The sequence below is a fragment of the Moschus berezovskii genome, chromosome 6 (assembly GCF_049115385.1).
Source record: "Moschus berezovskii isolate FMDL1 chromosome 6, NW_MosBer_1.0, whole genome shotgun sequence".
In the NCBI taxonomy this organism is placed as follows: domain Eukaryota; kingdom Metazoa; phylum Chordata; class Mammalia; order Artiodactyla; family Moschidae; genus Moschus; species Moschus berezovskii.
This window is the reverse complement of record NC_142465.1, coordinates 63,834,146-63,859,576: the sequence shown is the minus strand read 5'-3', so window position 1 is coordinate 63,859,576 and position 25,431 is coordinate 63,834,146. Positions and strand designations below refer to the sequence as shown.

The following is a 25,431-nucleotide window of genomic DNA, read 5'->3' as shown; positions in this document are numbered from 1 at the left end:
CCATTTGTTTATTTTTGCTTTTATTTCCAATATTCTGGGAGGTGGGTCTTAGAGGATCCTGCTGTGATTTATGTCGGAGAGTGTTTTGCCTACGTTCTCCTCTAGGAGTTTTATAGTTTCTGGTCTTACATTTAGATCTTTAATCCATTTTGAGTTTATTTTGGTGTATGGTGTTAGGAAGTGTTCTAGTTTCATTCTTTTACAAGTGGCTGACCAGTTTTCCCAGCACCACTTGTTAAAGAGACTGTCTTTTCTCCATTTTATATTCTTGCCTCCTTTGTCGAAGATAAGGTGTCCATAGGAGCGTGGGTTTATCTCTGGGCTTTCTATTTTGTTCCATTGATCTATATTTCTGTCTTTATGCCAGTACCATACTGTCTTGATGACTGTGGCTTTGTAATAGAGCCTGAAGTCCGGCAGGTTAATTCCCCCAGTTCCATTCTTCTTCCTCAAGATTGCTTTGGCTATTCGAGGTTTTTTGTATTTCCATACAAATTGTGAGATTATTTGTTCTAGTTCTGTGAAAAATATTGTTGGTAGCTTGATAGGGATTGCATTGAATGTATAAATTACTTTGGGTAGTATACTCATTTTTACAATATTTATTCTTCCAATCCACGAACACGGTATATTTCTCCATCTATTAGTGTCCTCTTTGATTACTTTCACTAGTGTTTTATAGTTTTCTATGTACAAGTCTTTTGTTTCCTTAGGTAGATATATTCCTAAGTATTTAATTGTTTTCATTGCAACAGTGAATGGAATAGTTTCCTTAATTTCTCTTTCTATTTTCTCATTATTAGTGTATAGGAATGCAAGGGATTTCTGTGTGTTGATTTTATATCCTGCAACTTTGCTGTAATCATTGAATAGCTCTAGTAGTTTTCTGGTAGAGTCTTTAGGGTTTTCTGTGTAGAGGATCATGTCATCAGCGAACAGTGAAAGCTTTACTTCTTCTTTTCCAATTTGTATTCCTTTTATGTCTTTTTCTGCTCTGATTGCTGTGGCCAAAACTTCCAGAACTATGTTGAATAGTAGTGGTGAGAGTGGGCACCCTTGTCTTGTTCCTGACTTTAGGGGAAATGCTTTCAATTTTTCACCATTGAGGATAATGTTTGCTGTGGGTTTGTCATATATAGCTTTTATTATGTTGAGGTATGTCCCTTCAATTCCCACTTTCTGGAGAGTTTTTATCAAAAATGGATGTTGAATTTTGTCGAAGGCTTTCTCTGCATCTATTGAGATAATCATATGATTTTTATTTTTCAGTTTGTTAATGTGGTGTATTACGTTGATTGATTTGCGGATATTGAAGAATCCTTGCATTCCTGGGATAAAGCCCACTTGGTCATGATATATGATCTTCTTAATGTGTTGTTGGATTCTGATTGCTAGAATTTTGTTAAGGATTTTTGCATCTATGTTCATCAGTGATATTGGCCTATAGTTTTCTTTTTTTGTGGGGTCTTTACCAGTTGTAGGGGAAAAATGTGAATGAGTTGTAAGGGAAAAAGGTCTGAAATGATGTCTTAGAAATTTGGATATATTCTTTATTACTTTACCAAAAACATCCCAAGCATGGTTAACACCTCACATTCCAGAAATTGTTTACAGATCAGAGTCATACACAGTTGTTAAGTACAAACGATTGTTGTTAACTGAGAACAATGACTTTTATATTTGCAAATATGTATTAAATTCTGGGTTGCCTCAATTTATTGAGGGAACTCAGCTTCTTTTTAGCATAAATGCATTATTATTACTGTTAATTGGAATGACAAAATAAAAGTTTTCATTGTTATTTCATGTTTATAATACACAGACAAAATAGAGATTCTATTAAGGGAATATTAATGTTGATGCTTCCCAGGTGTCACAGTTGGTAAATAATCTATTTACCAATGCCAGATTTGCAAGAGACTTGGGTTCAATACCTGATGGGGAAGATCCCCTTAAGTAGAAGATGGCACCCCCACTCCAGTATTCTTGCCTGGAAAATTCTATGGGCAGAGGAGCCTGGTGGGCTACAGTTAATGGGGCTGCAAAATGTTGGATGTGGCTAAGAAGCAAAAATGGAGAGAGAATACTAATAACATTTAGATGGGAGAAATTTTGAAGAAAAAATGTTCTCTAGAAGGTAATGTTTGTTTTCAGATATTCACACACTTTGGTTGACAGCTTAGCTGAGGAGCCAATGGAGTAAAGCTACCATCTGTGGGATTATGACTGAACACCTCTAAGTCAGAATCCTGCCCATGTAGAATGATATGGCAGCATCGCAGGAGCCTTGATTGGCCTTGGATAGCTGGTCCCCCAATATCCCTGCTGGCAGGCCTTCACCGTGGTCCCTAAGGGAGCGCCACCCTGTGCTTTGAGACCAGGGTCAGGAGCAGAGAGCCTTTCTTCCTGGGACACTGGGTGCAGCCAGAAAGGTAGCCACCCCCTCACCCATCACGGCACCCCAATTTGAGGGGAATCTGGTGCTAAACCATTTGTAGATGACCTAATTCTTGTTTGGGATTTCCTATGTGGCAGAGCAGCTCCGTTGCTGCTATCTACTGAAAGTTTCAATAATTTGGCCAGTTGATGCCAACAGCTGACACATTGGGAAAGACTGTGACGCTGGGAAAGATTGAGGGCAGAAGGAGAAGAGGACGTCAGAGGCATGGCATCACCGTAGCATGATGGCATGGATAGCATGGATGACATCACCAATGGACATGAACTTGAGCAAACTCTGGGAGATGGTGAGGGACAGGGAACCTGGCGTACTGCAGTCCATGGAGTCACAATGAGTCGGATACGACTTGGAGACTGAACAACAGCACATTTTGGTTTCCTTAACTCATAACACAGATCCAGTCTACTAAAGGTCCACTCTGCCTCCTCTCTTGACTATCTAATATCTGAGAAGACTGCTGAAGCAAATCCATTGTCTGGATTCCTTTATTCCATTATCTGGGGCTTCAGAAGAGGGATATGATGTTGGGAGGTTAATGTGAATCTGAGTGAAAACTTAGAAATCTGTCATGTTGTTAAAGATTTCATTCCAATGAATTTTATTTTGGAGACATATCCACTGGGTGACATTTTCCTGAGACATTTAGGTTTTCTATACTACAGTAGAGAATAACAGTACAAGGAACCAGGTGACACAAATTAGGATAGGATGATTTTATGGGGCTTGAAAAAAGATGAAGTCTTTCCCAGCAGGAGGGAATCCTCTAAGAGTAGGGGGTGGGGCACTTTAAAAATCAACAGGTAGCATTTATTTTACTGTATTTCCTAGGTTTTAGAAAGATCTAGGTTATAATCCCAACTTTTTCAATTCAGGTGATTTGGATAAGTTTCTGAAATTATTTCTACTCTGATTCCAACCTGTAAAATAGGGATTTTATAAAGAAATATTCTATGTGAAACACACATACTGGCATATGGTAAAAACTTGCTTTAAAGTAAGTTATCTATGTTTATTAACTTGTTTTTAAAAATCTCCTGAATTATGTTAACAGGGCATAGTAAATTTACTTTCAGAAACAAATCCCAGTGTTATATATTGATAATCCCATTTTCTGTGTATTCCCTTTGTGTTTCCCCCTGAAGGTTACTTAAAAGAAGAAGAAAAATGAGAAACTACACAGAAATAACAGAGTTTATCCTCCTGGGACTATCGGACAACCCACAACTTCAGGTTGTGATCTTTGTCTTTCTGCTCATCACCTATATGCTCAGCATCACTGGGAACTTGACCATTATCACCCTGACCCTGCTGGATATCCACCTTCAGACCCCCATGTATTTCTTCCTCAGGAGTTTCTCCATATTGGAAGTTTCATTCACAACTGTCACTATTCCCAAGTTCTTGGCCACCATTATTACAGGAGACAAAACCATCTCTTTTAATGATTGTATGGCTCAGTTATTTTTTTTCATTTTCTTGGGAGTCACTGAGTTTTACCTTCTGGTTGCCATGTCCTATGACCGCTACATTGCCATCTGCAAACCGCTGCATTACTTGACCATCATGAATCACAGAGTCTGCACACTGCTTGTCTTGGCCTCTTGGCTGGCTTCTTTCTTAATTATATTCCCATTACTCATGTTCTTCATACAACTTGATTACTGTAAATCCAATGTTATCAACCATTTTACTTGTGATTATTTCCCTTTATTATACCTTTCTTGTTCAGACACCAAATTCCTAGAGATACTGGGGTTTTCCTGTGCTGTGTTTATTCTATTGTTCACTTTAGCATTAATAATTCTGTCCTACACATATGTCATCAGAACAATTTTGAGAATCCCTTCTACCACTCAGAGGACAAAGGCCTTTTCCACGTGTTCATCCCACATGATTGTCATCTCCATCTCTTATGGCAGCTGCATTTTCATGTATGTGAATCCATCTGCAAAAGACAGGGTCCCTTTGAGCAAGGGAGTAGCTGTGCTAAATACCTCAGTAGCACCCATGCTGAACCCCTTTATCTACACTCTTAGGAATCAGCAAGTCAAGAGAGCCTTCATGGATATGGCAAGGAAGACTATGTTTCTCTCAAGGAAATGAAAATATAAAAGTCCTGTTTCATGAATTAGAGGCATATGAATGAAGAGCAATAAAATTAAAATCTGGGTTTTTCAAAATGTATTAATATCCACACAGCCTCCCTAGATTCATTTTCATCATTTATATTTTTATTGTCAGAAGTTTACCAAGGATATTTGCATATGTGTATTTTATTTTTGCCATTTAAATTTGAACTCTTCATATATGTACATATATATACATATACATTTTTTCCATTCAGATTGAAAACCTTCTCTCATGCACTTTTCTTCTGGTGAAATTTCAAAATGCAAGAGAGAATAGCATTTTGTGACTTCACCAGAATTACTCTTTTCAGTAACTGAGTAAATATTGTATCATGTTTAACCTTATTTTTTATTACCACACAAGTACAATAAACATAATCTGACAGTCTCATTAACATATTGCGTATACTCTCCTTTTCATATTGTGGCCAATCTAGTAACTACGTGAAAAACAGTACAACTTAAAAGAATAATTAATTACGTTTTCTTGAGAAATCAAATAACTTTTCTAATTACTGAGTTTAACATTTTCTGTGCTGTATAATTTATCAACTCAAAGACTATTATAATGAAAAAAACTATAAAGCTATTAGAGAAAACTATGAAATAGCCTCCACTTCTTGGGGAACTCCAAAATTAACATATGTATCATAACAATTCTTTTAAAATGCCTGAAGAAATTATCAATTAAAAAAAAAATACACAACGTGAGAGTTGCAAGTTAAATTTTATTTGGGGCAATACGAGGATTGCAATCTGGGAGACAGACCTCAGATATCTGTGAGAAACAGATCTAAAGAGGTATAGGGGAAGGACAGTATATACGTGATTTGGTAAAAGGGGAGTACATGTATTCAAGCACATTTTTTTTTTTATAGAAAGTTTCTGCTTGTCTCATGAAACTTCTGCTAGTTATGAGAAACAATTGTCACCATGAAGAATTTTAGTGTTTTTCTTGATATGAGGATATACAAGAATTGGGCTCATAAAATCAGCTCCTGAGACTATTTAACTATCTGAAGACCTGTCCAGCCAGTTTTCCAAGAGCACAAAGTGCCTCACTCCTGCTCTCCACACGGAACTCCTTCAGGCGGTGTTAAACATCAGCACCTGCATAGCACATGGTTTAATCCTTGTAGAGGTAGATGGCAAGCACTCATGGCAAGTGCCAATTTGTTGCTGACAAAATAAATGTTACTGGATACCAATTATGACTGCATTTACTGTGGTCAGTTGTATATTTAAATAAAAGCTTGATGTTAAGCCGATCTTTTGATAATCAGTAGCTAAGGAGTGTTATAACTTTCTCATATTTATGACTATTCTGGGATAATAGCTTGTACATACAATTCATTTAATTGCCTCTTTAAGTGATATGCCTAATCAATAGGAGTAAAGAAGGTAACAAGAGCAAAGTTTTACCATAAATAAACTTGAGGGTTTTTGTTAAAAATGCTTATTTTAAGCATTATCATATTGGAAAATGTACTGATTAGAATTTATATGAATAATCATGCAAGATCATTCAATTCTGGCCCTGAACACTTTTTTCTTTTCTGTTTTCCATGAAGTCAAAAATTTATATAATGATGAAAAGTACTCAAACTCATCCTACATTTTAAAATTAGTATTATAGACTGTAACCATAACTCAGAGGCAAGTTTTTCCTAATATTCACATACTATACTCAATTGAGAGTCTTATATCCATCGTTTGATGAAACACAAGAAAAACAACTTATAAAAAAATACTGAGATTTCCACTTTGTAAGGAAGTCATGCCATTTCTTTCTCCTTCCCTCATGCTGAAACAAATATAATTTCTAAGCTTGATTGGAAGCATGTGAAAATACTGAAGTTTAGACTTAATTGAGGATTGTGAATTCTTATTCATTCAATAAAAATATACCATAAACTGTAGATAGGTTAATTCTGGGAATTAAAAGATCTGTAAAATTTTTACAAAAGATATGAAGGAGTCTACGCTGATATTATCAGATAATGCAGCTCTCTACATAATTCTATACTAACTCTTTAGTGGTTAGTTTAAATGTTTGCTATCAGTATAATCATTTTGATTATCAATAACAGTGGTCAACACACACTTTTTCGGTAAAAGGGTAATATATTAATAATTTAGAATTTGCAGGCATAGTGTCCCTGATGCAATTACTCAGTCTTCCTGTCTTTATTTTGGATCCAGTTATGATCAACATGTAAATAAAAGGGCTCAGGTGTGTTCAATAAAACTTTTAACAAAAATAGGTGGTGGGTCAAATTTTCCCAGTGTGCTGTGGATAGTCAATCGACCTCCTGTCTTAAAATTTTCCTAAACATTGACCCATATATTATTTCTTATTTAAAATAAGGTAGTATGACTAATAGGTCCATCTAGTCAAAGCTATAGTTTTTCCAGTGGTCATGGATGGATGTGAGAGTTGGACTATAAAGAAAGCTGAGCGCTGAAGAATTGATGCTTTTGAACTGTTGTGTTGGAGAAGACTCTTGAGAGTTCCTTGGACAGTAAAGATATCCAACCAGTCCACCCTAAAGGAAATCATTCCTGAATCTTCATTGGAAGGACTGATGTTGAAGCTGAAACTACAATACTTTGGCCACCTGATGTGAAGAACTGACATTTGAAGAAACCCTGATGCTGGGAAAGATTAAAGGTGGGAGGAGAAGGGGACAACAGGGGATGAGGTGGCTGGATGGCATCACCGACACATAGGACATGAGTTTGAGTAAACTCTGGGAGTTTGTGATGGATAGGGAGGCCTGGTGTGCTGCGGTCCATGGTGTTGCACAGTCGGACACGACTGAATGACTGAACTGTTTATGACTAAAATGTGAAAATTCTTGACTGAGGTAAGATTTTAAAATTTAATTCCAACACTTTTTTACATGCATATGAATGATGATAATCTTATATTTCCAGAGGAAAAGATAAGGTAATATTTCCACAAGAGAATAACAATTACAGAATAACAACCTCAGAATGTTGTTGGCAGGATTCAGTAAGCCAATAGGAAGAAATTGCTTTCTTCTAGAAAATCATTCTCTAGAATAAGTCTGGAATATAGTAATTGCTAAACAAAATTATCTCTACCCTCTTCTTTCTTGTCCTTCTCTTCATTATTATCAAAAGTATTAGTAGTAGTATAAAGAATTTGAATATGTATAAGTTTATAATCTTTCAAAAATATTTAAGTAAATATTTATATTTTACTTCCATCCTGCTAGTGTATGTGGTTATTTGATTTCATGAAAATGCCATATAGAATCAAAATTTTCTAATAATATTAATTTTTGTTATCTTGTAAGAATGAAATGGAGAAGGCAATGGCAAGCCACTCGAGTACTCTTGCCTAGAACATCCCATGGATGGAGAAGCCTGTTAGGCTGCAGTCCGTGGGGGTCGCTAAGGGTTGACACGACTGAGCGACTTCAATTTCACTTTTCACTTTCACACATTGGAGAAGGAAATGGCAACCCACTCCAGTGTTCTTGCCTGGAGAATCCCAGGGACGGGGGAGCCTGGTAGGTTTCCATCTATGGGGTCACACAGAGTCGGACACAACTGAAGTGACTTAGCAGCAGCAGCAGCAAGACTGAAAATTTCAGAAATCCACATTATTCCTGAGATTCTTTTTCTCAAACAAAATAGTTTATGTTGTAACATTTAATACTTCATCGAATATATACAAATAAAAAATTTACAGAATATTCAGAAGCAATATTCAGCTTTATCCAATTTATTTGGTTCAACGTGTGGGGAAGTTTAGAATAGGAATGAGTGAAAAGGAATCATATAACTGTAGTGAAAGAGTTTTGAGAAACTATGAATAAAGAAATCATTGACCAGAACTTTATTTTTTAATGCTAAAGATACTTGCATTTACTGGAGAGAAAGATAACCTTTTGGATGGTATCCTTAAAGGCTTGCTTCACTTGTTGGTTCCTCAGTGTATATATAAACGGATTCATCATAGGAGCAACAGAAGTATTCAGAATTGCTACTCCTTTCGTCAAGGATGCCTTTTCTTTTGCTGCAGGATTGGCATACATGAATATACAGCTTCCGTAAGAGATGGAAATGACAATCATGTGAGAGGAGCATGTAGAAAATGCCTTTTTTCTCTGACTGGCAGAAGGCAGTCTCAGAATTGTCTTGATGATGAACATGTAGGATAGAATTATTAATGCCAAAGTAAAAAGCAAAATCACTATTGCAGAGTAAAAACCAATCACTTCAAGGAGCCACGTGTCTGAGCAGGATAGTTGCAAGAGGGGAAAATAGTCACAAGCAAAGTGATCAATGATATTAGAATCACAGTAATCTAACTGGAGAAAAAGAATAACAGGTGGGAAGATGTTTAAGAACCCTGCCAGCCAAGCACAACAGACAAGCAATACACAGACTCTGTTGTTCATGATGGTTGTGTAATGCAGGGGCTTGCAGATAGCTACATAGCGATCATAGGACATGGCAGTTAGAAGATAAAATTCAGTGATACCCAAGAAGATGAAGAAAAACAACTGAGCTGTACAATTGTTGTATGAAATTGCTTTGTCCCTGGTGATAATTGTGCCCAGAAATCTAGGAATACAGACAGTTGTAAAGGAAATTTCTAGTATAGAGAAGTTCCTGAGGAAAAAATACATAGGTGTCTGTAGATGGAAGTCCACCAAGGTGAGAATGATGATGGTCAAATTTCCAGTGACACTTAATATATATGTGATGATTAAAAAGAGAAAAGTCACAACCTGAAGCTCTGGATCATCTGATAGCCCCAGAAGAATGAATTCCGTGGGTCTTGTGTGGTTTTTCATTTCTGATCCTTTTCTCCCTCATTAGAACAGAAAATGTGTACTCTCCCTATGGGACATAAAAAATGTTAAAAGATATTTGAGGATAGAATACAAAAGTTTTAAAGCTTCCATCATGAAGATAGTGTTTGAAATTTAAAATCTCTGTTCCCATACAGTAACTTTCTCCAGTTTCCATTCAACTTTTCTTTCAAGTAATGAATATTATCTGAAGTTAAATATTGAACTCTCATCTTCAAAAATACACTCTCACAGGCCATGGATGAAATAAAAATTACATGTTAACATTTAAACAGGGACATTTCTTCTACTGTTTTCTTTATTAAGACTTCAAATTATTCTTTAAAATATTTAGCTTCTTTGGTAATACTATGATAATATTTAATTTATTCTTCTCCTTTCCTCAGCATTATAAAAACCAGTATGCTTTGTAGATAATCTAAATACAGAGTTTATAAGCTTACGGAGGCTATGTAGCCCTCTTCCACATTTATATTTTGAAAAACTGAGGCCCACTTTCTTTAGGAAACTTTCACAAGTTTAAATGACTGTCTACATAGTAAATATCTCACTTTAGGATATTTGTTTATCCATGGGAATATTTTTTTGGTATTCTCTCCTTTCTTATGGGTTTGGTTGATGCAACCCTTTCCCACATCATTGTTTTCTTCTTCTGATAAAAGGCAAGAAGGACAAGAGAGTGTAACTTCTGCTACTAAAATAAATATTGCCTAGAAATAGTTTAGTTCTTGCAATGAACACATCAGTTTTCTTTTGTTTTACAATATTGCTTTAGAAAGTGATCAAGTAGATCGTCAAAACTTTTACTGGGAAGCAGATATTCCTATACATAGGGAATGTCATTTTATTTCTGTAACAGAAAACCATTTAACTTAAGAAAAGTTAATGAAAAACCCAAGATTTATTGCTGTGCTGGTTCTTTAGGACTCTATGAATAGTCTTCTTGTTTGAAATTAATCACATTTTAATATCAAAAAGGTTTTGAATTCACAAACCCAGAAACAAATACTATTTTAAAACATATTAATGAGATGGAATCATATTATTATACTGGAAAATAACAAAGATACTTACTCCTTGGTTCTTCTTAATGATTTAGTCTCAAATTTTAAAGTCTGATTACTTCCATACTTATGTAAATTCAGAGTTGGTGAATGAGTTAGCAATTTATTTGGTTTCTCTTGTAATCTCAAATCAAGTATGGTGATTTAACTTTGTCATGGCTCTCAAGGTTTATAGTTCTCATTATGGTTAGACTGGTAATATTTGACCCACAATATCCTTCATTCCTGCTGCTGGAAATTTCAGGAATATTTTCATTATAGTGCAATGCATAGTTGCTCTTTGTCTCTTACCCAAGCTCTATGTACAAACTTAATTACACCTGGATAGACTCATAAAGTACTTCTTACACTTGCTCCTTTTCATATAATATGAAACACTACTTACTAAGACATTTTCTTTGTATTAATGCAAAGATTTTAAATGAATATTCTGTAATTCTATGATAATCTATCTATACAATTTAAGTAACATTTTCCTTAGGCTTCAGAGCCTAACATTTTCTACAAATTCTGCTTTAAAAAACAGAAAATAGGAATGGTCTTCTCTATGCATGTCATACACATGGAACTGGATTTATTTTATCTGTCTCCTGTTAGCCCAGGGGAATCTAAGTAAAGAGAGGGCCAATGAGGCATCATTAAAAGATACAGGTGAATCAGTTTTGTAAATATGGATAAGAAAGTGTAAAAAGGCAAAAAGACTCAGATACATTAGGAAACTTCAGAAACAGCATGTGATACTGAGTGTATGAAAATTTAATTTAGATTTGACTCTTGTATGATTATGTTTAAGGAATCTACTTTCTTCTCCCAGAAATTCACTTAAGTCTCCCAGACTTACGCTTAAGAGAGTTAGTGTGCTTATATCTCTGAATTTTGAGTTTACATCATAGAAACAGAGTCTCTACAAATAGATTTGTATTTTTACAACTCCAGAGAGGCAGTTAAACATTTTCCAGAAGTCGTCATTAATCTTTCTCATTTAGAACATCTGTCAGCCATGCAACGGATACTCAATAAATATTTTAAAATAAATAAACAGATTTAAATAATTTATGTGCAGAGTCAATCCCTGTTAATCAACAGAACCTTAACAACTGATTGGGGCATGTATTATTGTTAAAGAATTTGAGAAAGAAAATATGAAAAAAATCACTAGTTGGATACAAAAATGAAGGTGAAGTATCTCACCATGGCAGATTTCAAGCTATCCGTGTACACTTACTGAACTCAGAGCTGAGAACAGACTTGCAACCATTGACTCCCAGGATGTGGTCCAGGCAAGCTCCAGCACACCACTGCTGGGAGTGCATCAGTTCATCTACAAAGTAGATAAAGATCCCTGCTTTCATGGGGTGAGGGATGTAAGAGAATATAGACAATAAACCTGAACATAATTGACTAGTAAACTATATATATGGTATTTCATATGTTAATGAGTAGTTTGTAAAAGAACAGAAAACTGAAAAATCTTGGAAGTGGGGAGATAATGTAATATTTAAAAATGTCATTGGGGTGGATGTTTGTCATTGAGGTGACATTTGAACAGAGACCTAAAAGAGTGGAGGGTGCTAACCATGCAAATATCTGGGAAAGGAGACTTTCCAGTAAAAGAAATATTTAGTGTAAAACACTAAGGCCCTAGGAGGAAAATCACATTATTTTCAATGAATGACATATTTGTTTCCTCCTTTCCAATACTTTTATATATATTTATTTTTCTTATGATAGTTCCATGGATAGAACTTCCAGCAGAGTACTAAATGAAAGGAGTTATGGTGATAGTTCTCATTTTATAACTGATTTTATCAGGACTTGGCTACTGTATAAAGCATTGAAATTGTTTGCTATCATTCTTATGAATATTATCAAATATACACTAAGATAGAGAACTGGAGAAATAAGTTTCATTTACAGATCAAGCAGACTCAATAAATATGAGGACTTTTTAAATATTTGCATTAACTGTCTTTGTAAAACTTTTAAAGAATTTTATTGCTATATTTTAAACCAGAACTGAAATAGAGTACTTTTTCATCCCTGTATATTTTCAGTATGAATTCCTAAAATACGTTTGATTTTTGCTTAGCCATGATGCAATTTTCAAGCTAGTAAAATTAACCAAAGGTCTTTGGTATTATTTATCGTCTTGCAATACTCAGAGGTACCCAGTTGTCCCAAAATATCATTTTGTGTTAATTTGTTCAAATTGAGTCAAACAAGGAACATATAGCATATATAGTTGTGAATATCTAGGCAGGTTATTTATGCTACTGAAAAAAAAAATTCTGTTGTATTTTACTAAGAGACTGTTAAGAATCACGGCTGGTCATTGCATTTTGTTCAAGGATATGTGGTTTTCTTTTTTCAACCTTTGATTTTCATCTTTAATCCTTTAATGTAACTGATTCCACAAAAAAGCTTTCTAAAGATAAATTACCTTTAGGATAAAATCATATGTAACATGAAATACTAGTTTTGATACTTTTAGTACTTTATCTTTTAATTTAGGGCTCAAATTGCTGATGATATTTAATTTCTTACATTATGTTTTGATATCAAGAATAAAAATCTCCAAACTGAGTTAGAAATGTTTGCCTCATCTTTTCTCTGGAAATAATTTATAAGATTATGCTAATTTACCTTCATAATAAAAACAGCTGGAGTTAAATTTATTTCTTTATTTTTAATTTATTTATTTTAATTGGAGGCTAATTACTTTACATTATTGTATTGGTTTTGCCATACATTGACATGAATCTGCCCCAGGTGTACATGTGTTCCCTATCTTGAATTGAAAATTTACATCTATTATTGAATTTTCACATTTCAATCAAATTAGCTCATATTAAATAAAGAAAATAGCATATGGGTTAATGTTTATGGCAAAAGTCTAAAACAAGGGTGAGTGAACTAAGGTTTATGGGCCAAATTTGGCCCAGTTCCTATTTTTCTTATAGAAAGCTGTGGTACATATACATAATGGAATATTACTCAACCATTAAAAAGAATACATTTGAATCAGTTCTAGTGAGGTGGATGAAACTGGAGCCTATTATACAGAGTGAAGTAAGCCAGAAAGAAAAACACCAATACAGTATACTAACGCATATATATGGAATTTAGAAAGATGGTAACGATAACCCTGTATGCGAGACAGCAAAAGAGACACAGAAATATAGAACAGTCTCCTGGACTCTGTGGGAGAGGGAGAGGGCGGGATGATATGGGAGAATGGCACTGAAACATGTAAATTATCATATGTGAAACGAATTGTCAGACCAGGTTTGATGCATGATACAGGGTATTTGGGGCTAGTGCGCTGGGATGACCCAGAGGGATGGGATGGGGAGGGTTCAGGATGGGGAACACATGTACACCCATGGCGGAACAATGTCAATGTATGGAAAACCAATATTATATTGTAAAGTAAAAAAAAAAAAAAATGCAACATAGTATTAGAAAGAAAAAAAAAAGTTTTATTGGATGCACCTGAGCCCTTTCATTCACACAATGCTTATAGCTGCATTCATATTACAAAGACGGAGAGTTGAATAGTTTCAACAGGGACACTAAGGTCTGCAAATTCTAAATTATTGATATAATACCCTTGAACAGAAAAATTGTGTTTACCTCTGATATTGATAATCAATGTTTTCATGCAGATTGCAAACATTTATAGTAACCACTAAAGCCTTTGACTGTGTGGATCACAATAAGCTGTGGAAAATTCTGAAATAGATAGGAATACCAGACACCAGGCCTGCCTCTTGAGAAACCTGTATGCAGGTCAGGAAGCAACAGTTAGAACTGGACATGTAACAACAGACTGGTTCCAAACAGGAAAAGGAGTACATCAAGGTTGTATATTGTCACCCTGCTTATTTAACTTCTATGCAGAATACATCGTGAGGAATGCTGGGCTGGAAGAAACACAAGCTGGAATCAAGATTGCCGGGAGAAATATCAATAACCTCAGATATGCAGATGACACCACCCTTATGGCAGAAAGTGAAGAGGAACTCAAAAGCCTCTTGATGAAAGTGAAAGAGAGTGAAAAAGTTGGCTTAAAGCTCAACATTCAGAAAACAAAGATCATGGCATCTGGTCCCATCACTTCATGGGAAATAGATGGGGAAACAGTGCCAGACTTTGTTTTTTGGGGCTCCAAAATCACTGCGGATGCTGATTGCAGCCATGAAATTAAAAGATGCTTACTCCTTGGAAGGAAAGTTATGACCAACCTAGACAGAACATTAAAAAGCAGAGACATTACTTTGCCAACCAAGGTCTGTCTAGTCAAGGCTATGGTTTTTCCAGTGGTCATGTATGGATGTGAGAGTTGGACTGTGAAGAAAGCTGATCGCCGAAGAATTGATGCTTTTGAACTGTGGTGCTGGAGAAGACTCTTGAGAGTCCCTTGGACTGCAAGGAGATCCAACCAGTCCATTCTAAAGGAGATCAATCCTGGGTGGTCATTGGAAGGACTGATGCTAAAGCTGAAACTCCAATACTTTGGCCACCTCATGCGAGTTGCCTCACCGGAAAAGACTCTGATGCTAAGAAAGGTTGGGGGCAGGAGGAGAAGGGGACGACAGAGAATGAGATGGCTGAATGACATCACCGACTCGATGGACATGAGTTTGAATGAACTCCGGGAGTTGGTGATGGACAGGGAGGCCTGGCGTGCTGTGATTCATGGTGTCACAGAGTCGGACACAACTGAGCGACAGAACTGAACTGAAGGAGTTTGTACAGAGTTATGTGGAGAGCTACATTATCTGATAATATCAACATAAACTCCTCTTTTGTAATTCATTTACAGATCTTTTAATTCCCAGACTACAGTTAATGGTATCAAGAACTCAAAATCATCAATCAAATCTAAACCAGTATCTTCAAATATTTCCAATTAAGCTAGAAAATCATAAATGTTTCAGCATGAGGGGAGGAAATAGTAATTCCACAACTTTCCTACAAAGTCAAAATCTCCTCAGTATTTTTTAATAAGTTGTTTTATTTGTTTTTCATTAAATTTTGGACTTGAGTTTCCCAGTTGATAATAGTACATGAATATCAGGAAGAATTTGACTCAGTGAATTACAATTATACTCTTTCTGGATAAATGTTTTAAAAATGTAGGATGAGTTTGAGTATCCCTCATTATTATTTCAAGTTTTGACTTCACGAAAAACATTAAAAATATAAAATAAAATTTCAGTGTCAGAATAGCATAATATTGTATGAATGTTTTATAAATTTTAATCAATACATTTTCCAATTTTCCATAGCAATGCAATTTTCTAATGCTTAAAATACAGTGAACTTACATTTTAACCTCAGTTAACTTTGCCAATGTGAGCTTCTTTATCCCTACTAATTAGGTTTGTCATTTAAGTAGATTATTGAATGAATTGTATCTGTAAGATGTTATCTCAAAATAGCCACAAATATGAGAAAGCTACAAATACTCTTAGCTATTGATTATTGAAAAGATCAGCATAGAATCAATCATATATTTAAATATACAACTGGCCACAAAAAATGTAGTCATATATGGTATCTGGTAATATTCATTTTTCAACCTTTAAGAATTATTACAGCATATATGTTAATTAAATATTTCCCAAAAGAGGGGTATTTCACAATTTTCCTAAATGTATATATTCATATTGATAAATTATATGGCACAGAAGATTTAAGCTGAGTAATGAGGAAAGTTTTTTGAGTTCTCAGAAAATATATCCATGTGGGGTGGTCGTGCTCTCCCGGGCCGAGCCTAAGCCGTTCCGGACGAGGGATGGGCGTTCCCGGTGGACATGCCCGCTCTTCTCGGTCTGTCCGCGGGACCCCTCGCCTGTCTTTCCCCCCTGCCTGCCCGTCGGGGAGGGTGAGGAAAGCAGGGGTTGGGTGCTGTCTCTGGCCCTGACCTTCGGTCTCCTGTCCCCCCCCAACCTCGGGGTGTCATTCGGGGGCCCGTTGGTCTTCGTGACCCAGCAGATGCTCTCGCTTCGCCTCCCCTGCGGTGGGGAGGGTTGTGCCGCTGCCGCGCTGGCGTGCCCCGCATGGGTGTGTGAGCTGCCTCCTTTTGCCCCTCGGTGGTGCCCCTGGAGCGCACCAGGTTGTCCCTCAGGTGCCTGAGGCCGAGCGCTGGTGTCGTTTCCCTTAACCCGGTGTCCTCCTCGGGTCCCCGCCGCGGTGGCGAGTGTGTCCCGTGAGTTGGCTCTCTTTGGGGGGGGGGGGTCGAGAGGGTAAGAGAGGGGGCGTCCCTGTTCCCCCTCGTCGTGGAGGCTGACGGATGAGGGGCTTGCAGGGGGCGGGACACGGGCTCCGCTCTGGCCCTGACCGTGCACACGCCTCCCGTGTGGGTCCTCGGCTTACCTGTACCGCAGACCCCTCCCGCCCAGCTGAGGACTTTGGCGGCTTGTGGAGCGCCTCCGCGGGCCTGAAGGAGAGACGCTCGGGTGAGGGACCTTGCGCCCTCGGTGAGAAAGCCTTCTTTAGCGATCCGAGAGGGAGCCTTGGGGTACCGGACCTCCCAGCCGCTGCCCCTCCCCAGTGCGCAGTGGCCACCGTGGCGACTTCCAGAGCACATGGGCGGAGAAGACTCCCCCTCCTCCCCTCTGCTGGAGGTGGGGGATGGGTGCGCCGGCCCCACGGTGGGGTGTTGCCGCTCCCTGCCTACCGCGGCCCGTGATTCCCCACTGCGAGCTGGGGGAGGGTCCCGCCGGGCACCGCTGGGCGCGTCCGGCGAGTGGGGGGCAGTGCGCGTGCGCCCTGTGCGCGCGGCCGGCCCCCCGTGGTGTGAGCGAAGGGGGAAGGAGGGGGAAGGGGAGGCGCGACGCCCGGTCGGGCCCTGGCTCCCCCCAGCCCCCGCAGCCGTGGCGAGGAGGAGCCTATCGCGCCCGACCTCGCCTCTGAGCTGCAGCCGGTGGCGGCGTGCGGACGTGGTCTGGGCCGCCTCGCTCAAGAGCGTGTCCCCAGGATGTTGAGCCTCGGGGTCAGACTAGATGGGAGGCGGATCAGTCAAGGACGGATGGATGGACGGACGGAGGAAGATGGGTGGGACGGCACGCTGGCCCTGGCGGCGGGGCCGGGTTGTGGGGCCCGCTCCGCGGGTGTCAGGGACCGGCCGGCGTCCCAGGCGTCGTGGGACCGCCCCCGTGTGTGGGTGGCGGTGGGATCCCGCGCTGGTTTTCCTGGTGGCCCGGCCGCGTTCCCGGTGTTTTCTGGTCCCCGGGCGGCACCCGCGCCCCTGTCCCTCGGCCTCCGGCGTGCCTGCTGGCGGGTCTTCCCTCGACGTCCGGCTCGCGCCACCTCCTGCACTCCCTTCCCTTGTCTGGGACCGAGCCGGCCTCGCCTCACGTGGCTGTCGTCCGCCGGCCTCCGTCGGCCGGTGGCGTCCACGGGCGGAGCAGTGCCCTCGGATCCTGCGAAAGGGGGGCGGGGAGCCCTGGCGCACAAGCAGGGTTGCGTGCGTAAGGGCCATGGGGGCCGCCGGCACGCGGCGGGAGAGCGTTTGCCCGGCCGGCTGCGACTCTGGGTGTGTGTAGGTGGTGGTGGGTGCGAGCCCCTTGAGGGGAGAGGGCGTGCCGCCAGTCCGCCGTCCCGAGTGTGTCGCGGGACCGCCCCTGTGCTGGGAGTTCTCAGAAAATATAATTGCATTATGTTTTTAGTTGTACTGTTTTCACGTAACTACTAGGTAGGCCACACTAGGCAGAGGAGAGTATGTGTAATAGTCTAATAAGATGAACATATTATGTATATGGCCACTGTAGAGTAAATTAAAAATAGTGTTTTACATGGTTTAATATTTCCTGAAATTCTGGAAAGAGTGTTTTCTGGTGAAATCATGAAACACAGGTCTCTCTTGTGTGCTTTTGCTCTGCCTCTTCTGTCTTTAATTTTTTAAGAAATATTGTCCAAAAATATGGAATTAAAAATATTTCAAAGAAGAATTATGAGGTCAATTCATGGATATAGAGTGGAAGGACTAGCTCGAAGGAAGGGAAGTGTATGAGAGAAGGATGGGAATTTGAATGGGGAAAAAAATTGTATTTAATATCCTTGGCAAGAGCTGACAATAAAAGTAGGAGAAATGAAAAGCAACTCTAGAGATACTATGTGAAAATAATTAGGTTTATCAGTAATTTATAATAATTACTCAACAATAGTGTATGGCTTCCCCAGTGGCCCAGTGGATAAAGAATCTCCCTGCAATGCAGGAGACACAGGAGACACAGATTCAATCCCTGGGTCAGGAAGATTGCCTGGAGGAGGAAATAGCAACCCACTCCTGTAATTCTTGCCTGAAAAATCTCATGGACAGCGGAGCCTAGCAGGCTACAGTCCAAAGGACCACAAAGAGTTGGATGCGACTGAGATGAGCAGTGATGAACAATGATCAATAGTGTATATATGCCAGACCCAATCATCCCCCCTTCCTCTGGCAAGCAGTAGTTTATTGGATAGGCTAATTTTCACTCTAAATGAACCACAAGCCTGATTCAACATGAGGTATATAAGACATTAGAATTCTTAAGGGAGAGAAAGGAATATGAAACTTGTTATCCTAAATTTCATGGGAATAGCAGGAAAAGGGTGGATAAGTCCTAAGGAAGGATAAGTCTAAAATGAGGTCTTAAAGACTTGGGTATGTTCTTCATTGCTTTACCAAAAACATCCCAAGAATGGTTGACACTTCACATTCTGAAATGGTTTAAGGACAAGAGTCATGTACAGCTGTAAATTAGAGAGGATTGTTGTTAATTGAGAATAATGACGTTTACACTTGCATTAGTAAATAGTTATCAAATACTTGAGTTGCCATGAATTTGTCTACAGACAATGTAAAGCGTGTTGTTTTTGTAAGTTTCAAGATATTGTTTTCCTCTGATCTTTGAGGATTAGCAAAAGGATATGCTCATTTTCTCCTAAACATCACATGATTTCCCAGTAGAATTGGCCACCATTCATCTTAGTTGGAATTTTCCCTAAATCGACAGTAGCTATAGTTGTCTTCCAAGGAGCAAGCGTCTCTTAATTTCATGGCTGCAATCAGCATCTGCAGTGATTTTGGAGCCCAAAAAAATAAAGTCTGACACTGTTTCCACTGTTTTTCCATCTATTTCCCATGAAGTGATGGGACCAGATGCCATGATCTTAGTTTTCTGAATGTTGAGCTTCAAGCCAACCTTTTCACTCTCCTCTTTCACTTTCATCAAGAGGCTTTTGAGTTCCTCTTCACTTTCTGCCATAAGGGTGGTGTCATCTGCATATTTCTTGCTCCTTGGAAGGAAAGTTATGACCAACCATGATAGTATATTAAAAAGCAGAGACATTACTTTGCCAACCAAGGTCCGTCTAGTCAAGGCAATGGTTTTACCCGTGGTCATGTATGGATGTGAGAGTTGGACTGTGAAGAAGGCTGATCGCCGAAGAATCGATGCTTTTGAACTGTGGTGTTGGAGAAGACTCTTGAGAGTCCCTTATACTGCAAGGAGATCCAACCAGTCCATTCTAAAGGAGATCAGTCCTGGATGTTCATTGGAGGGACTGATGCTAAAGCTGAAACTGCAATACTTTGGCCACCTCATGCGACGAGTTGACTCACTGGAAAAGACTCTGATGCTGGAAAGGTTGGGGGTGGGAGGAGAAGGGGACGACGGAGAATGAGATGGCTGGATGGCATCACCGACTCTGTGGACGAGTTTGAGTGTACTCCGGGAGTTGGTGATGGACAGGGAGGCCTGGCGTGCTGTGATTCATGGGGTCGCGGAGAGTCGGACACGACTGAGCGACTGATCTGATCTGATCTGATAGTTGTCTTATACAATAAAGTGAATGAAAAGGCTCGGGCTTGTAGAAGGAAAAAACACCAAGAATTTTCACAATATTATGATGCATTACATACTAAAAAAAGGCTTCCCTGGTGGTTCAAATTCTAAAGAATTTGCTGGCAATGCAGGAGACCCATTCAGATCCCTTGGTCAGGAAGATCCCCTTGAGAAGGGAACGGCTACTCACTCCAGTATTCTTGCCAAGAGAATCTCATGAATAGAGGAGCCTGATGGGATATAGTCTATAGGTTTGCAAAGAGTTGGACAGAACTGAGCAACTAAGCATGAACATACAACAAATCAATAAACCTATATCTTGAAATTAAATATTCTATAGCAGAAAGTTCTCTCCTGATACTGAAATGTAAATTTTACCATTCAAAGAGAATTCACAGAGTGAGTGATCTTGGAAATAACTGGGTCAACTTATTGACCTTTTAAAATAAATGCATTGTTATTATTGTTGCTGTTAAACAGCAAGACAAAGTAAAAGTCTTTCATTGCTATTTAAGAATTATACCAATATACTCACAAAATAGAGATTTTACTAAGTGAATATCAATGTAGGAAAAAGGAAAATATAAAAATAAACATAGAATAGAAAGCAGAATATACACACACATAGAGAATAATATTTAGATGGCAGAGATTTTGAAGAAAAAAATGTTCTCTGAAATATAATGTTTTATGTTTGATTTTAGATATTCATACAATGTAGTTTCCTTAGCCAGTGACACAGATCCAGTCTATGAAAAATCCACTCTGCCTCCTCTGTACTCTGGACTCTCTACAGAAGTTCCCCAAGTTTTTGTACCAGGGATCAGTTTAGTAGATGACAAGTTTTCCAAGGACCTGGGTGGAGGCTGGTTACAGGATGGTTCAAACTCATTTTGTGTATTGTGCACTTTATTTCTATTACTATTACATCTTTGTCACATCAAATCATCAGTCATTAGATTTCAGAGTTCAGAAACCCTGGCTCCAATACTCAAGATGGTCACAATAGTGAATCCATTAGGTGGGATTCAGATAAGGAGTCAGAAGTTAGGAAGGTGGATGTGAGTCAGAGTAAGAACTTAGAAGTCTTTCATATTGTTGAAGATTTAAGTCCAATGACTTTCATTTGAGAGACGGACCCATGTGAGCGGCATTTTCCCTGACATATTTGGATTTTCTAAATTAACTAGCAAAATAAAAAAATAAGAAATCGGGTAAAAGATTAGGAAATAATGCACTCTAACTGAATTTGAAGAAAAGATGAGGAGTTTCCCATTGGGAAATAAATATTTTAGGAAAGGATTTAAATGATGAACAGATAGCATTTCTATTCCAGTATTTCAAATACATAGAAAAGCCTAGGTTAAAATTCCTGCTCTTTGCATTTAGAGTATGTGATTTGGATAAAAATTTTAAGCATATTTTTAACCCCATTTCATTCAGTGAAACAGTTATTTTAAAACAAATATTTATGAAAAACACACACTGGCATTTGGTAAAGAAAAAAAAAAAAACTTTAAAGATAACTTGTTTCAAAGATCTCCCAAGTTAAATTAGTATGGCATAGCCCTTCCAGAGATAAATTGCAGTGCTATCTGTGAATAATTTCCTTTTCTTTAAGTCTCTTTGTGTTTTACCCTGAAGGATACTCAAGAAGAAAGGGAGAAACTACGTAGAAATAAGAGAGTTTATCTTTCTGTGACTGTCAGATCACCCACAACTTCACGTTGTGAGCTGTGTCTTTCTACTCACTACCTACATGCTCAGCATCACTGGAAACCTGACCATTATCACCCTAACCCTGCTGGAGGCCCACCTACAGACCCTCATGTATTTCTTCCTCAGAAATTTCTCCATATTAGGGTGTCATCCACAGCTGTCACTATACCCAAGTTCCTTATCACCATTATTACAGGAGATAAAACCTTTTCTTTTACTGATTTGTATGACTCCGTTTTCGTTTTTCTTTTTTCATTCTCTTGGGAGTCACTGAGTTTTGCTTACTGGCTGCCATATGATTGTTACATTGCCATCTGCAAACAGCTGCATTACATGACCATCATGAATCATAGAGTCTGCACACTAGTCTTGGCTTCTTGGCTGGCTTCATCCTTAATCATTTTCTCATCACTCATGCTGTTCAGACAACTTGATTATGCTATTGATCATTTTACTTGTGATTATTTCCCCTTTCACACATTTCTTGTTCAGACACCAAATTGCTAGAGATGATGGGCTTTTCCACTGCTGCGTTTACCCTAATGTTCACTTTGGTATTACTAATTCTGTCCTACACATATATCAACAGAACAATTTTGAGGATCTCTTCCACCACTCAGAGGACAAGGGCCTTTTCTATGTGTTTTTCCCACAAATTGTCATCTCCATCTCATGGCAGCTACATTTTCACGTACACGAATCCATCAGCAAAGGACAGGGTGTCTTCAGACAAGGGAGTGGCTGTGCTAAACATGTCAGTAAATCCCATGCTGTACCCCTTTATTTATACCCTAAGGAACCTGAAAGTCAAGTGAGCCTTCATGGACATGGCCAGGAAGACTGTACTCTTCTCAAGGAAATGAAAAAATAAAAGCCTTGTTTTATTTATTTATTTAACAAGGCGCAATCAAATAAAAACCAGGGCTTTCAAAGTCTATTAATTTTCACATAGTCTCCCTTGAAGTATTTTTCAGTGCTCATACTTTTATTGCCAGCATCTTACCAAAGATGCCAATGCTTTTGCCATTGTCTTTCTTTGGGATTGGAATGGAAACTGACACATTGAGTGAAGCATTTAACAGCATCATCTTTTAGGAATTGAAAGAATTCAACTGGATTTCTATCACCTCCACTAGTTTTGTTCATAGTGATACTTCCTGAAGCTAACCTGACTTCAGACTCCAGGATATCTGGCTCTAGGTGAGTGATCACACCATCATGGTTATCTGGGTCATTAAGATCTTTTTTGTATACTTCTGTGTATTCTTGCCAGCTCTTCTTAATATCTCTGCTTCTATTAGGTCCATAAAATTTCTGTCCTTTATTGTGCTCATCTTGCATGAAATGTTCCCTTGGTATCTCTAACTTTCTTGAAGAGATATCTAGTCTTTCCCATTCTATTGTTTCCCTCAATTTCCTCTCATTGTTCACTGAGGAAAACTTTCTTACCTCTGCTTGCTATTCTTGGGAACTCTGCATTCAAATGAGTATATCTTTCCTTTTCTCCTTTGCCTTCCACTTCTCTACTTTTCTCAGCTATTTGTAAGACCTCCTCAGCCTTTTTGCATTTCTTTTCCTTGAGGATGGTTGGTCACTGCCTCTGTAGAAATGTCATGAACCTCCGTCCATAGTTCTTCAGGCACTCTATCAGATCTATTCCCTTGAATCTATTTGTCACTTCCACTGCATAATCATAAAGGATTTGATTTAGGCCATACCTGAATGGTCTAGTGATTTCCCCTACTTTCTTCAATTTAAGTCTGGAATTTGGCAGTAAGGAGCTCATGATCTGAGTCATAGTCAGTTCCCAGTCTTGTTTTTGCTGACTGCATAGAGCTTCCCCATCTTCAGCTGCAAAGAATATAATCAATCTGATTTCAGTATTGGCCGTCTGGAGATGTCCATGCGTAGAGTCTTCTCTTGTGTTGTTGGAAGAGGGTATTTGCTATGACCAGTGCGTTCTCTTGGCAAAACTCTATTAGTCTTTGCCCTGCTTCATTCTGTACTCCAAACTTGCCTGCTATTCCAGGTATTTCTTGACTTCCTACTTTTGCATTCCAGTCCCCTATGATGAAAAGGGCATATTTTTTGGGTGTTAGTTCTAGAAGGCCTTGTAGGTCTTCACAGAGCCGTTCCACTTCAGCTTCTTCAACATTACTGGTCAGGGCATAGACTTGGATCACTGTGATATTCAATGGTTTGCTTGGGAAACAGAGTTCATTCTGTAGTTTTTGAGATTGCACCCAAGTACTGCATTTCAGACTCCTTTGTTGACTATGAGGGCTCCTCCATTTCTTCTACTACTTACCCACAGTAGTAGATAGAAAAGTCCTCTGAGTTAAATTCGCCCATTTCAGTCCATTTTAGTTCACCGATTCTAAAATGTTGATGTTTACTCTTGCCATCTCCTGTTTGACCGCTTCTGATTTACCTTTTCATGGGGTCGCAAAGAGTCGGACTCGACTGAGTGACTGAACTGAACTTAATTGATTTACCTTAATTCATGGACCTAACATTCCAGGTTCCTATGCAATGTTGTTCTTTATAGCATCAGACTTTACTTACATCACCAGTCACATCCAAACTGCGCATTGTTTTCACTTTGGCTCCACCTCTTATTCTTTCTGGAGTTATTTCTCCACTCTTGTCCAGTAGCATATTGGGCACCTACCGACCAGGGGAGTTCATTTTTCAGTGTCATATCTTTTTGCATTTTCATACTGTTCCTGGGGTTCTCAAGGCAAGAGTACTGAAGTGGTTTCCATTCCCATCTCCAGTGGACCACCTTTTGTCAGAACTCTCCACCATGAAAAATGTTCAAACTACCGCACAACTGCACTTATCTCACACTCTAGCAAAGTAATGGTCAAATTCTCTGAGTGAGGCTTCAACAGTACGTTAACTGAGAACTTCCAGATGTTAGAACTGGATTTGGAAAAGGCTGAGGAACCAGAGATCAAATTGCCAACATCCTTTGGACCATAGAAAATTCAAGAAAGTTCCAGATAAACATCTACTTCTTCTTTATTGACTATGCCGAAGCCTTTGACTGTGTGGATCACAACAAACTGGAAAATTCTTAAAGAGATAGGAATACCAGATCACCTTAATTACGTCCTGAGAAATCTGTATGCCGTTCAAGAAACATCAGTTAGAAACAGACATGGAACAAGGGACTGGTACCAAATTGGGAAAGGAGTACGCTAAGGCTGTATATTGTCACCCTACTGATTTAAGTTATATGCAGCGTACATCATGCGAAATGCCAGGCTGGATTAAGCACAAGCTGGAATCAAGATTTCTGAGAGAAATATCAATCCCTAGATAAGCTGAAAAAGCTGGCTTGAAACTCAACATTCAAAACACGAATCA

General features: G+C 38.9%; 2 protein-coding genes and 1 pseudogene across 2 annotated transcripts; 2 read left to right on the top strand and 1 right to left on the bottom strand.

Annotated features, from left to right (window-relative positions):
- The first annotated feature begins 3,450 nt into the window (after positions 1 to 3,450).
- LOC129536681 (olfactory receptor 6C1-like) lies at positions 3,451 to 4,564 on the top strand. The gene has a single exon (XM_088837120.1). The coding sequence runs from the start codon at positions 3,626 to 3,628 to the stop codon at positions 4,562 to 4,564; it is 939 nt and encodes a 312-aa protein (XP_088693246.1). The 5' UTR covers positions 3,451 to 3,625.
- Positions 4,565 to 7,846: 3,282 nt separating this feature from the next.
- Positions 7,847 to 9,721, bottom strand: LOC129536679 (olfactory receptor 6C3-like). Its single transcript, XM_055395728.2, has one exon. The coding sequence runs from the start codon at positions 9,420 to 9,422 to the stop codon at positions 8,472 to 8,474; it is 951 nt and encodes a 316-aa protein (XP_055251703.1). The 5' UTR covers positions 9,423 to 9,721; the 3' UTR covers positions 7,847 to 8,471.
- A 7,819-nt stretch (positions 9,722 to 17,540) lies between these two features.
- LOC129536069 (olfactory receptor 6C1-like) lies at positions 17,541 to 22,922 on the top strand (annotated as a pseudogene).
- The last annotated feature ends 2,509 nt before the right edge of the window (positions 22,923 to 25,431 follow it).

Bases quoted from the DNA above. Each gene is read 5' to 3' on its own strand.
- LOC129536681 (XM_088837120.1), top strand. From the start codon at position 3,626: ATGAGAAACTACACAGAAATAACAGAGTTTATCCTCCTGGGACTATCG.
- LOC129536679 (XM_055395728.2), bottom strand. From the start codon at position 9,422: ATGAAAAACCACACAAGACCCACGGAATTCATTCTTCTGGGGCTATCA.